General features: G+C 40.2%; 1 protein-coding gene across 3 annotated transcripts in view; it reads left to right on the top strand.

The window, feature by feature from the left end:
- The window catches only part of LOC123515125 (inhibitor of nuclear factor kappa-B kinase subunit beta-like), a 71,862-nt gene extending 60,977 nt beyond the window's left edge, over nucleotides 1-10,885 (top strand). For all 3 annotated transcript variants that reach the window (XM_045273569.1, XM_045273570.1, XM_045273571.1), the window contains exons 11-16: nucleotides 3,146-3,326; nucleotides 5,223-5,375; nucleotides 5,615-5,759; nucleotides 7,682-7,869; nucleotides 8,592-8,794; nucleotides 10,581-10,885. In XM_045273569.1, coding sequence (XP_045129504.1) covers nucleotides 3,146-3,326; nucleotides 5,223-5,375; nucleotides 5,615-5,759; nucleotides 7,682-7,869; nucleotides 8,592-8,760 — 836 coding nt within the window. In that variant the 3' untranslated portion in view covers nucleotides 8,761-8,794; nucleotides 10,581-10,885. The remainder of the gene's footprint in view (nucleotides 1-3,145; nucleotides 3,327-5,222; nucleotides 5,376-5,614; nucleotides 5,760-7,681; nucleotides 7,870-8,591; nucleotides 8,795-10,580) is intronic.
- The last annotated feature ends 3,463 nt before the right edge of the window (nucleotides 10,886-14,348 follow it).

Raw genomic sequence — 14,348 nt, 5'->3', positions numbered from 1 at the left:
TTCTTCATCATTCCTTCATCTAGGTAGTGGAATGCAAGGCCAATATTTTGAAGCATGTTGTATGTTTTCCAAAAAATCTTGTTAATGTGTTTCTCCGGTGACAAGGTGTTTTGCACAATTACTCCTAAGTCTTTCTCCTCATTGGTCTCTTTAATTTTCTCATAACCCAGCCTGTAATCCCTATTTGCTCTGAATCTACTTCTTCCCATTTTCATAACATGGGTCTTGTCTATATTAAATTCCATCTGCCACTCCTTACTCCAATCATATATTTTGTCAAGATCTTCCTGTAACTTGTTACAATCTTCCACATTCTTTACTCTCCTCATAATTTTAGTATCGTCCGCAAACATGTTCATGTAACTGTCAGTTTCTACTGGCATATCATTAACATAAATCAAAAACATGATGGGACCAAGCACTGACCCTTGTGGAACTCCACTGGTTACCTTCTTCCACTCGGACTTCCTTCCTCTCACCACTGTTCTCATTTCTCTTCCCATTAAGTAATTTTCCATCCATTTTGCTAGTTTATCATTTACTCCTCCAATCATCTTTAGTTTCCACATCAGTCTATTGTGTGGTACTTTATCAAAGGCCTTTCTCAAGTCCAGGTAGATAGCATCCACCCATCCCTCTCTATGTTGTAGTATGTCAGTCACTCTTGAATAAAAACATAATAAATTGGATACGCATGATCTTCCTTTTCTGAAACCAAACTGCCTTTCACTCAGAATGTTTTCACTTTCTAGATACTCACTCCACTTAGCTTTAATTACTTCTTCACATACCTTGCACAATATACTAGTCAACGATACTGGTCTATAATTTAGCGGTTCCATTCTTCTACCATTCTTATATATAGGCACAATATCAGCTCTTTTCCACTCTCGGGACTAATCCTGTTCGTATGGAGGTTTCCACAATATCAAATACGGGGTTCAACAATTGATCCTTACATTTATTTAGCAACCTCCCAGATATGTCATCTGGCCCCATTGATTTATTAATATCCAGATTGCTTATAATTTTCCTTACATCTTCCTTAGTAACCATGATGTCCTGCATTTGCCTTATTTCCGTAGGCCTTCCTCCCATAAAATACTCCTTCTTTGTAAACACTTTGCAAAAGTTGTTCAAAATTTCAGCTATATCTCCAGCATCCTCATATACTTCTTCCCCATTTTTTTGGGCCGCCGTGGTACAGTGGAACCATGCGTGCTTTGGGATCCGAGGGGTCTTCAAGCGCACGGGTTCGAATCCTGTCCACGGTCCGAGTGTAGGTTGGGCTTCCTCACTCGGGGCAACGGTTTCCTAGCGGGTGGGGTTTGAGATAGGAGGTACCCCAAAAAGTATCTCCTTTAGCTCATAAACTCCCGTGAATAGTCCACATGGTATGAAAAAAAAAAAAAAAAAAAAAAATTAAAGTCTCCGACTTTCATCACTCTATCCTTTCTGATGAGTTCCTGCTTCATTCTGTCTAGAGTATTTCTCATCACCATTTGGTACTGTGCATATTCCCAAGCACTGGTTCTGGGTGGTACGTATACTGTTATAATATTAATGTCCCTCTTGCCATCTGTTATAAGCATACTTACCACTTCCTCATTTCTTTTACTATAGTTCACCTCCTTCACTATCAGATCTTCCTTAGTAAGAACCATTATACCACCACCTCCTTTATTTTTTCTATCATTTTTCCATACTTTGTAGTGTTATACAACAAACCAGTCAAGCTTTATTTCGGGCCTTAGCTTTGTTTCCACTACACACATTATGTCCGGTTCGTTATTTCTTAGGTAATCCATACATTCTAACCTCTTAGACAGAAATCCATCTATATTCATGTAAGTCACTTGTATTCCATTCCTAGTCTCTTTCTTCCATGTAATGTCTATTCCGCCTGTTTTATCCACCACTTCTTTAGCCTCCCATTTCTCATCCTCCAAAAAAAACTTGGTCTTTTCCTCCTCTGTTCTTTCGTCGTTCCTCTCTTTCACTTCAGTTACAAGCTCTTTCATTTTCATTCGCTCATCCTGTGACATATTTCTTATGTAAATTGTTTTGGTTTTCTCCGAGTCCTTAAATTTCCAAGCCCTCGTCAACAAGGCCTCAGCTGCCACCTGAGACTTGAATTTCAATTTTAATGGTCTATTCTTGCCTTCCTCAAAAGCTCCCAATCTCACACTTTCTTCTACCTCAACATATAGGTCCTCTTCCTTCGCAGAGATCTTATTCAGTAAAGACTTAATCCTGTCATTTTCCTTATTCCTCCTATCCTGCCAGTTTCTGTTAGTTTCCTCCCTCAATCCTGTTATGATCACACATTTTTTCTTTTCAGCAATATCTCTCACCACATACTCATTTTCCTTTAGTGCCTTTACCATTTCACTCTGCATAATCATTTTATTTTCCTCTTCCTGCTTTTTCACTATCTCCCTTAATGACCTTTGTACCTCCTGATGTTCATGGTTCACTTCTTTCATCCTAGCATCAATTAGATTAAGGCATTCCTCTTTCCTCAAGTCCCCTTCGGATATTTTCATCTCCATTTCTAGGAGTTTAGCCTTCATCTCTTCACATTGTTTCCTTAGTTGTTGGTTTTCTTTCTCCATCTCTACTTTTTCCTTCAATAGCTCTTTATTCGCTATCGTTAACAAATAGATCTCTTTTTTGAACGAATCATTCTCGGCTATAACTCTATCCAGTTTTTCTTCTATGGATAAAATGTTTAGGAACTTACTTTCCAGTGCCTGGATTCTTGCATCCATATCTAATTTCTCCAGTCCTCTTGGAGTAGTTACAAAACCTTCAAAATCCTTAGGTTGTCTAGGGGTAGCCGCCATGTTTGTTAACGTCAGCTGATTACGGCCAAAACAATCACCGCCCACACTCTCATCTCAGGGACCACTCTCCATATCCCTCACTTTCAACACTATGCGACAGTAGGACATCAACAGGACACTAACTTAGAGGTACCCGGGCCCTGTAACACCATAGGTATTTTCACTTCTTCCCGTCCGCAGCCGGAGACAAGCCGTCCTCTCTCACCGACGGCGAGTGTGTGTGTGTGTGTGTGTGTGTGTGAAATTTCTCATGATCAAAATTTTTAATGGTGAGCATTTTTGGGGATAAATTTTCACAGCATCTGAGAAACTATACAGTGGCTGGCGTGACATGGGAGAGATCACCTTGCGGCAAGTGCATGCAGTGGTGGAGCGAGTGCAGCAGCTGGAGGGCTCCCTTACTGCCCTCAACACCCGAATCCTTGAACTCCAGTGCTCACCTTTTGCTCGTGCAAGATCCAATGACACTTTAGAACATATGTAAGATATTTCCTTCTTTGGTCTTGGCACTATTAAGTTTGCTTTGCTTATTGAATTATTTTTGACATCTCAACCACAGCTCCATATATTGCCTGTGTACACTGTGTTATGAGATTTCAGTGTAGAAGTAAATAATCATTCTCATATTCAGAGTCAAAATGAATATAGAGGTCATGTATGATATACTTCATGAAATTAATGTTGAAGAGATTATTTTATCAACAGCTGTCATTAACAAAAGATGTGAATTGAAATGAGTTTAATATAATGTCTGTTTGCTTGATTGGACAAGTGAACCTCTGTATATATATATATATATATATATATATATATATATATATATATATATATATATATATATATATATATATACATATACATACACAGTAAGTCCTTATACGGTACTTTGTTATCTGGTAAATTCACAGTTATGGTGTTTGGTAATTACTACCCTCGATTCTATTTACGGTAAGAAAAATTCACAGATACGGTATCCACTCATGTTTTGTTTACACCATACCGTAGCGCCACCATGCTGCGTGGCCACCACAACAATCATTCTCTTCCTGCGTCGTTTCCCACTGAACAAAAGTGAAATCCTTAGGGCATATTTTTTGTGGACATTATGAGTAAGGGCAGAAATCCCTACTGTCCCTTAGCCTCAGGAGGGACATCATCTGATAGAATACATGGCGAGTGAAAGGTAAATAAAACCTTTTTCTGTTTATTTCTTTTGCACAGTACTTTACATTTTTTTATATATGACTATTTTCATGCATTTTCATGTCTGTATGGGTGACTTTCGACGTGCTGGAACACATCCCCTATTATTACATGTTATAATGGGTTCGGTATATGGTAATTTTGATTTGCAGTAATGTTTCCAGGAACACATATGTACCGTATAACGAGGACTTACTGTGTATGTACAGGGGATCCTCGCAATTCAATGGGGTTAGGGCGGTTTTTCATCTGTCAAATCAGCGTTTATTCGAATCGTGAAGCAATTTTTCCCATAAGCCACTTAAGAATTAGGGGGGATATGGACCAACCTCCAGCTTAGACCCCCAAAAACATCACTATAACCTCTAAAAACATTAACTTAGACTAAATCAGTACTATTAAAGGCTTCATTTATATCTAACTTTTTTATTAAATACATTAGGGTGGTGTACAGTATATTTTTGGAAATAAAAACACTTGCAGCGGTCTTGTGGTACTTGTCCCTGTTCTTCCAAATTGTTGATACTGTTTATCTAGGGACACCCATTTGTGCTGCAACGGCACTGTGAGCTATACCTGCCTCACACTTTCTTATAAGCTCAAGCTTATCTTTATAAGGCAGGAAATTGTGCTCCTTAGGACTGGGGCTGGAGGTGGCTTTCCATCGTCTTGAGTCAGACGAAACGCACCGTTTTCCTCTAGCATGAATTTTTAGTCAAATTAAGATCTATGGTTTCTAATTAACACTTTTATAATAAAATTAATTTTTTTGTTAATTGGAATGATGCCACAATCTCAAATCAATAGAATCTTGATAAGTAGATGTAAATATATTTGTATGTATATATATGGAAGAACAGGGACAAGTACCACGAGACTGCTGCAAGTGTTTTTATTTCCAAAGATGTACTGTACAGCACCCTAATGTGTTTAGTAAAAAAAGTTAGATATAAATGAAGCCTTTAATAGTACTGATTTAGTCAAAGTTAGTGTTTTTTAGAGGTTTTAGTGATGTTTTGGGGGTCTAGGCTGGAGGTTGGTCCCTATCCCCCCTAATTCTTAAGTATCTTATGGGAACAATTGCTTCACGATTCCAATAGACGCTGATTTGAACAATGAAATACCTCTGTATGTACATGTATACTACAATGGTATTTTCTTTGTCTCTTCAAGTATATCAGCTGGGGAAGAGTTGTACTGCACCATGCACCGACGGAACAAGGAGCAGAGGGCCACAGCTCATGACAACACTGATATGTGCAAATTGCTGCTGCAAGCTCTTAGGAAGAGGGATAGGCTACAGCAGGATCTCTTTAAGCATATAGAGTAAGTGACTTGAATCTAATGTGATGACTGATAAAAATTGATTCATTCTGGGAGGTGTAATGTAATTACAATGCCAGACAAACATTCTCTGATGAGGAAAAATAGTCAAGACATATATATTTTTGCAAGCAAGCAACTTTACTGTAAATTATGACATGCTCTGATGACCTTGTGCTTAATTAATTCACTTTGTTTAGATTTGTATTTCTTCTCAGAAATTGATGTTTCCATTCTTTTAGGAAACAAAGTGAGTGTTGCAGTGAGGTAGCTGAATTGTCATCACCACTAGAAACTGTTTTGGAGGATGCTGCTAGAACTGCCCAGCACATATCATCCCTTCAGAAACAACGACAGAAGGATATTTGGAAAATAATGGAAATAGCTGTGTGTATTTTGTTTATTTATCTATTTTGATTATGAATGACATTCTAACACTATAATGTTCACTAGAGGAATAGTATGAAAATACATTTTTATTTTAAATTGTATTTTGTATACTGAAAAGTTCTTGCTATTTACATATTGTTTTAGATCATCTTATATTTTGTAATGTTCTGTTTGAGAGAAATTAATTATTTGTATGCATATATATTTCTGTATGCTTTATGGCTGGGGTAGAATAGAACAGTCTTACATGTATTATAAATGATGGCAAAAAGGGGCTAAGAGAGATGGTATGAGAATCTAAGGTTGCAAGATTTTGTGAATAGAAGAATACATGCTAAGTTTAGATTTAGAAAAGAAGTTAAATAAAGATATTGTGAATCTAGTTGACTAGTACCATGCTGATCATGAGAGATACATTCACCAGTATTACTAACCATAGAAAACACTCTTTCCACCATTGTTAAACTCTTGCATGTTATCAGAAATTTATATAATCATGTTGATGGTATGTACAGTGCTCGACAAGTAAGTATGAACGGGGCCGCCACCGTTCGTACTTTCTTGTCCAAAATGGAAAGACCCTAGCAGGGGGATAAGTGATATGGACAAGGAAGTACGAACAGACAAGTGGGAGGAGCTAAGGGTAAGGTTTATGGTACATGCTGCTAATCATCCCTCAGTTGCCTCTTAGCCTTTGTGGGGAGATTTTTTTTTTCGCGAGTTTTCCAACACCACCACCAAGGTGGCCAGTGTTTTTTGCAGACAGAGGTGCTTTCTAGCCTTAACATGGGCAATAATAAGTATTTATCACAAGAGACAATAGCCCAGATCAGAGCTTTACATAAAGCCGGTGACCAAACAAAGAAATAATTTAGCTGGTTGGAGTTGGCAAGACGTCTGTGTGCAAGTGGGTTGCCATTTTTAAGAAGGAAGGTTCCAAACCAAGGAAAAAGTACCCCAAAAAGACATCCCATCGTGATACTAATGTTATCAAGAGACAGTTAGAGCATAATCCACGTGTTACTGCCAGAAAAATAAAAAGAAAGTAACCCGGGAGTCTTTGGGGAGGTTAGTGTACGAACCGATAGCCATCACATACATGACCTTGGGTACACAAACCACCACCCAATGAAGAAGCCTCTTGTCACCCTTAACCAGAGGTGCCGTAGGGTCGAGTTTTGCAAGAAATATTATCAGTGGGATGCTGACAAGTGGCTGGATGTTCTCTGGACCGATGAGTCAACCTTTACTGTGACTGGCAATAGGGATGGAAATGTGTATCGGCGTGCGGGTAGCGACCCTCGTGATGTTCAGCAAACAGTGAAATACCCTGATTCTCTCATGGTATGGGGAAGTTTAGTGGAAGGGGACTTGGGTGCCTTGTTGTACTACCGAAATATGTAAAAGTGAACCAATGTGTTTATTATGAACTCTTAAATGACCATCTGGAGGATTCTTTTAATAGTTCAGGTGCTACCATCTTTCAGCAAGATCACGCCCCAGCCCACGCTACTAGTAGTGTTACTCAGTGGCTTAAAGACTGTCATATACCTTACATAGCAGACTGGCCAGGCAATATTCCTGAAATTAATGCAATTGAAAACCTGGGGAACCACATTAAACGAGATCTGCAGGGTAAAGTGCTCAAGCTCGAGGCAGCCATTTGCCAATCCTGGGCTAGTATAACCCCTGCACAGCTTGCCAAGTATGCCACTTCCATTCAAAACCGACTTCATGAGATCATCGCACGTAAAGGCCACCCATCAAAAGTATTAGATGTAAGGAGTGAGCTTTTGTTCAATGATTCATTGTTCAATCATTCATTGTTCAATCATTCATTCTTGCTCAACATTCTTGTGTACTTCCTTGTCGAGCACTGTATATATTTCTATAATTCTGAAGGTGATCATATTTTTCAGATAAATCATAGCCGAAGTGCTGGGAGTCCTAATTCACTGCCAGCAAATATGCAGCCAATCCCTAATGCCAAGCACCTGGCTAAGAAACCACCTTGTCCTGCAGCCCTTGGCTCACTCTCTGCACTTTTAGAGAAGTCAGGGAAAGAGGCAGATGCCATTATTGCTGAAAACAGGGCTCTTCGTTGTCAGTAAGTACATTGGAGACTCAATACTCGAACTTGATTTGTTCCATATGGCTGTTCGAGTATTAAAAAGTTTGACTATTGATACCTGTAAATTAGTTAATTCGTACCAATCTTAGCAAAATTCCAAGTTTATAAAAATTTCAATGTATTTTTTTTTTTTACAATTTTGACTTGTACATACCATAAGTAAAGGCTGGTGATGGATAACTTAGAAGAAGAGGGGAGAAGGGTGGGGAGGAGGAGGGAGGTCGCTGGAGGACTAGTCATCATCCATGAAAACGTCTTTGTAATTTTTCTCGTGATGTGATTCCTGTGAATTCACTAATGGAGTGCTGTGGCTCACTAACACTTGCACTCTCACCAGATTCTTTATTTTCATCACTAATAAGTCTCTTTGGTGCCATCATAAATTTCTAAATGAAAAACTACCAACAGAAGAATGTTATTTTTCTCAAGACTGTGGCAGGGCTAGGGATGCGCACTGACATCTGGTATACTGGTATTATGGTGATACAGGCATTACCAGTAATACAGTATCAGAGCAGTACAGTGGTGGCTGCGAGAAAGGAGATGACAGAGCTTTGTATACGACCAAATGTGTGGTGGTTTGATATTTTCACCAAAAATTTTGAAGCTCTTGATATTTGTCTCTCTGAATTCTGGTTTGAATGTTATCATTTTGCATTAAGAAGCTCACAGCTAATTGTATAATTTTTCTTTTACAGAATGGTTGAAATGCTTACTGGAAGTGTGAATTCTACTCTTGTGATTGGTAGCAATAAGGTAGGAGATGCTACACCTGCCTTGGGTCCAGTTGAAAGCCTGCCCACTCCTACCAGCCCTACTCCATCTTCACTGGCTCCTATGAAAAAAGCAGTCGAAACCTCTTTATAGCATGAAAATAGTCACAATAGTCACCATATATCAGGTAATGTATGAATAGCTTATGCATGTAGTCAAACATATTAGTTTTATACATATGTGTATAAGGAAATAGTGTTCCCTCAAACAACTCTGCAAACTGCAAAAGAAGCTCTAACTGGTGAGCCTGGTGAACTTTAAGATGTATGGACTGTTCCTTTATTCATATTACCATGTCGAGAAAGATTATCAATTTTTGTCAGTGTTTTTACCATGGCTTGCAGCTATGTTGAACCTAGTTAACTATTCCATTTTCTACTTTTTGGTTTATTTGTGATCAATCATTGCTTCACAGTAATTGTCCACGTATCCGGATTATAGCAGCCAAGGCCCTGCTGGATATTCAAAATATCCATATACACAGAATATAAATTGACAAAAACATGTACATAACCCAAATGGGTAAGAAAACAATGTATGAAAGCACATTAAATGTATAATCTGGAAAAAAAAATAGTACATAAACAGTACAAGGGGTGGTGGGGATGTACACACAGCAGTAAGTGGTGGTGGGACATACTTACACACAGCAGGAAGTGGTGGGGGGAGTAGGGAGAAGGCAGCCTACAGCTCTTCCTCACCACTGAAGTCGACCACCATGCTGATGTCTTATGGGAGTGGAAAATTTGTACACACTGCAAACTTGATAAATAAAAGAAGACAAACAAGAAAATAATATAAAAATGAAATTATTAAAATTGAAAAAAACAAACAAACACAAACATGTCTGGGCTGTGGTGCAGGGGTGCATGCTGATGACGACATTGGTGAGGGGGACAGTGATTTTTTTATTGAGACAGAAGAAAGTGAAGACTCCAGCAGTGATTCTGATAGTGATCTGAGAGACAGAGACCAACCCTCACAACGACATTCATAAACCTCCTCACATACTCATCACAAGCAATGTGCTGATGTGTCACCCATGGTTGCCTCTACAGAACTGTGCTTGTCGGCCAAGTCGTGTGAATCCCATTGCTAATAAGAGTTGCCAGATTCCAAATTATTATAGAAATCCACAATACTTGTAATATGTGGTTTCCTTTTCTTTTCCTGTTTTACACATAATTTCATCTGAGTTTGCATTTTCTTGACATGAAAGTGCAAAAGTTTCTACTTTTACATCAAATTCAAATGCCCAAAAGGAGAGAGAGAGAGAGAGAGAGAGAGAGAGAGAGAGAGAGAGAGAGAGAGAGAGAGAGAGAGAGAGAGAGAGAGAGCGCACGCAGTATTATTGGAGCTTGGGGGTTTTTCTTAGCGGCGGGTTCTGCCATGATTTTTTTTTATATTCAATAACTTTGGTCTCAGAGGTCATAACATGTTAAAAATTACATCGTTGTACTCAGAATAACACAAAGAAATATGTTTTTATAAGGAAAAAATATTTTTAGCATTTTTGAAAGGTGTGATTTTTCCCCTTTGTAACAGACGGAAAATAAATCAACCCCCCCGTACTTTAAGGATTAAAATACAAATATCGCAAAACTGTTTTGTTTATCTTAGTAGAGTATGAGTGCATGTGTTTGAATCCAAGTATGATACATACTCATCCATAAATGGACTAAGTTTATATATAGAAATAGAAAACCAGAAGATTGATAATTAATTTTTATTTATATGTTGTCTGTGCAAAAAACAACTTCTTAGGAAGTAAAACAAATAAACACTAATTTTTGAGGGACAAGGAAGAGGGAAATGTATGATTGATATAAAAATTGGATAACCTTTGTCATTACTATGCTTATGATTATTATGGTTCTTAGTGTGACTTATAATTCTATTTTGGTTTATTTCAGGTCTCTCTGCATCTGAATATATCCACTTGCTGCCTTATTTGGAGGTGCCGTTTGTTTTACTGCGATTTCTACAATTAGTTCTTGCATTTTACATTTAATGCATTATTGAGATTTTTCTTAACCTGTCTCAGAGTATAGTAAAATTGTAATGCATTGAGTATTGCTTACGTTTTTGTTTAAAATGTCTGCAATATTAGTCTGTCCATATGGTATGTGTATATACTATAACAAGATGATCATGCTATGGGTTGTTATCTAGTCATTTTATACTAAAACAAAGGCTACTAATAAACTATATGAATGAATATTTATTAGCAATTTATTATTGTGTCACATTATGTAAACAGATCAGAAACTGTGTGGAAGGCAGCCATACACCTTTATTAGTGATGGTGTTGTGCATGTATTTTTTGTTTTCTTTGTGACAGTACCAGCTTTTTATACATCATGCAATAAGTATTCCCTTGATGCAGGTGCTGTCCAACTAAAGAAATGAATAGTAATGTTGTGTGTTGATGAAGTGATGGTAAAAGGAAATATATCCATTTTAAATGAAGAAATATGAGTGTGTAAATAATTAGTTGATGCAAAGGTTGGAAAACCTGTCAAGAAAGTAATGAGTTATGTCAGAAAAGAAATAAGGATTTTGTTGGATGTGAAACATCCAACATATTGTATACCTGACTACTATCTATTGAAGAAGAAAGTAGAAGGATTTAGAGTGAAACCTGAGAAAGGCAAGTTGAGTGTTATTTTTTTTGTTTTTTTTTGTTTTTTTGTTTTACGAATATATATATATATATATATATATATATATATATATATATATATATATATATATATATATATATATATATATATATATATATAATTAGAAGCTGGAAGATGTGTGTGTAATAGAAAAAGAGCAAACTTTTTGTGGCATGGTGAAGATAAATGGCAGTTGCTTAGTAGCACAGTGGTGACTTCTCCATGGAGGCTGGAAAGACAGCTACTAGGATGAGGGAAGATAGTATAAGTTGTGAAAAGAAATGGGTGCAGCTAGAAAGTTATGAACAAGAAGCTTGAGATTTTGTATGAGAAATATATAGAATTACAGCATTTTGAAGAGTAATGAGTGCAGAGTCCCTGAGGAATTATGCTTTGGAAATCTCCTTCAACACATCTCTGGTAACTTGGTCTTTACATGTAAAGAAATCCCTTTCTGCTCATGTTGGTGGCAGACTTTGAATTTTAGATTATCTATCTGTCTATCTATCTATCTGTATGTATGTATGTATATATATATATATATATATATATATATATATATATATATATATATATATATATATATATATATATCACAGACACCTCTTTTTCATACAAAAAACTAGCAATTCCAGTCTCACGTCTTGTAAGCCGTAAAATACGGTACTTTCGTCCGCCGAGATTACAAAAATTCCCTCCTTGCGCTACGCCTGCCAGCAGTGCCCGGCGCTGCCGATGGGATCAGCTGCGCTGCTCCTCAGTTAATTTTCGGAGCGCATCGTGTATACATGGGCTGCGCTTCCAATCCCTGTTTCGCTTCTTGAAATTTTCAAGTGCTTTCTCTGCCGGTTTCTTCGTGTTTTCATGGTGGAGGACCTTAATGGGCAGCATGCTCGTCCAGAGCAGCCTGCTGCTGCTCGGGAGAGTAGAGTTTGCTGATGGATGTGGCTGCTTCCACGCCTGGTTCTTCCGGCTCTCAGTCATCGTCTAAGCCTCCTAGAAGGGTTTGCTCAAGACCAGACTGCACCAGGGTCTTGGGCAGTTTCCTCCAGGACCCTCATTCTGTTTGTGTTAGTTGCAGGGATATCTGCATCCCAGGTAAGAGGTGTGATGAGTGTTCTACTTGGAGCAGTGATAAAGTCCTTGCCGCGTATAAGTACCAGTGTGGTTTGAGGCGCAGGAGGTGCGCCAAGGCAAAACTTTCACATAGTTCTGTTGCCCCATTTTGTAATGTCTCCTGTGACGTAGGCACATTGCAGTCTGTTAAAGCACCTCCTATTCAGGGGACAAGGGTTTCACCGGCTGCCTCTGTTTTGTCCGACGTTCATGGCAGCTCGGAGATTTTGTTTCAGGACGTTAGTGTTTTGTCTCAGGATGAGCTAACAGCTGGGGATTTGGCTTCCCAGCAGGGCACTAAGCCTCCTGTTGCTATTGACCTCTCTTTGTTTTTGAAGTCTTGGCAGGAGGAGGTGCTTGCTTCTGTCAACTCTCTTTTTGCTTCTCAGATAGGAGATTTGCGTGGTTCTGTGCCCTCCCCCCCCGGCTTCTGACCCCCCTCTTCCAGCTGTGCTCTCGTCTTCGGACCCGGACCTGATGCAGTTCAGTGTCCCGCCCCCACCCAGAGTCCTGACGCAAAAAGGTGTGGGCAGTCACACCGAGTCAAGGGGCTGTCCGAGGACTAGAGGTGCCTCATAAGCGTTCACGTCCACCGTCCACCTAAGGATGACGCTAGGAGGATCAAGAAGTCCCGCCCCACCTCAGTGGTATCCGGTTACCTCCCATCTCGGGACTGGTCGGTTGGGACTGGGGAGAGATGGGCAAGGGTGGTAGGCCTGGGCCCTCCCTGGCCTTGGGTGAAGGCCCGGCCGGGAGAGACCCTTGCCCTCTTGCCTTGTCTCCCCACCCACAGGATGGCATGCTCACGCCTTACCCACGGGCTGCCTCCTCTGTCCGTTCAGCCAACAGGGGCCCCGTGTCTGACGACCCCCCTACGGCCCAACAAACCTACTGTCCTGATTGTACAAGTCTTCACAGCGGTCATGTTGCCTCTGATTCAGCTGATGTGTCTCCTCCTCGGCACGACCCGACACGCTCAGACAGCCGTCGTCCTGGTGGTGATCTTTTTCTGGCAGATGCTTACGATCGGCGTGTCTTGCTTGGCTCTCCTCGCCCTTCTTGTTCTGGGTGGCAGGGTTCAGGGGCCTTGCCTCCAGGACTTGACGGGACACATCGCAACTCAGAGAGTCATGACAGGTTACCTACAGGCCTGGAGGGAGATCAGGGGTGTGAGTTCTTGTCTCACGGCCCCTCCATGTACGATCTTATGGTGAACTACATTGACTCAGTATTTGAGGATGCAATGGGCTAGCAGATGGACCTGGAATGCCCTGTGGCCCCGGGTACCAGCACCTCACCTACAAGAAAGGGAACCCATCCTCCTTGGAAGGGCACAGCCTGTCAGGGTTTTCATGGAGCAAGCCGACAGTGCTTATTTGAAGGCAAATGAGAAGAAACCAACCTCAGTTGGCTATCCTTCGGGCATGTTCGCTAAGATTTACAGTGTGGCAGGTCAGGAGGTTTACAGGAAAGCTGCCTTAGTTAATCCAAGCCTCCACGCCACCCTGCACCCTAGTGCCAGAGAGCTTCGCATCATCCGTGAACACCCGGAGGTGGCCAAGATGGAGGGGGTGGTCGCCAGGTCTAGAGACGCCCTTAACTACTGCTTTTGGTGCTTAGGGGCCATGCATCTTCTGGTGGCTTGCAACCTCCCTGCACCTCTCTTAGACTTGGAGGAATAGCTCTTTAAAGCCGTACATATGGAGCTTAATGACGCTTGCAGGGACTCGACTTACGTTATCGCCATCTTGTGGGCCTGGAGGAGGGAGGCTTACCTCGGCCACCTCAGACCCTCCTTCTCGCAGGTCGAAAAAGGCATTCTTCAGAGGTCTTCCATTTTTACCCCTCTCCTTTTCGATAAGGACTGACTTCAGGAGGCACTACAGTCCTTGAAGAGCAATG

The sequence above is a fragment of the Portunus trituberculatus genome, chromosome 38, assembly GCF_017591435.1.
Source record: "Portunus trituberculatus isolate SZX2019 chromosome 38, ASM1759143v1, whole genome shotgun sequence".
NCBI classification, from domain to species: Eukaryota; Metazoa; Arthropoda; class Malacostraca; order Decapoda; family Portunidae; genus Portunus; species Portunus trituberculatus.
The sequence above is the reverse complement of the archived record's forward strand: the minus strand, read 5'-3'. Positions and strand labels throughout refer to the sequence as shown.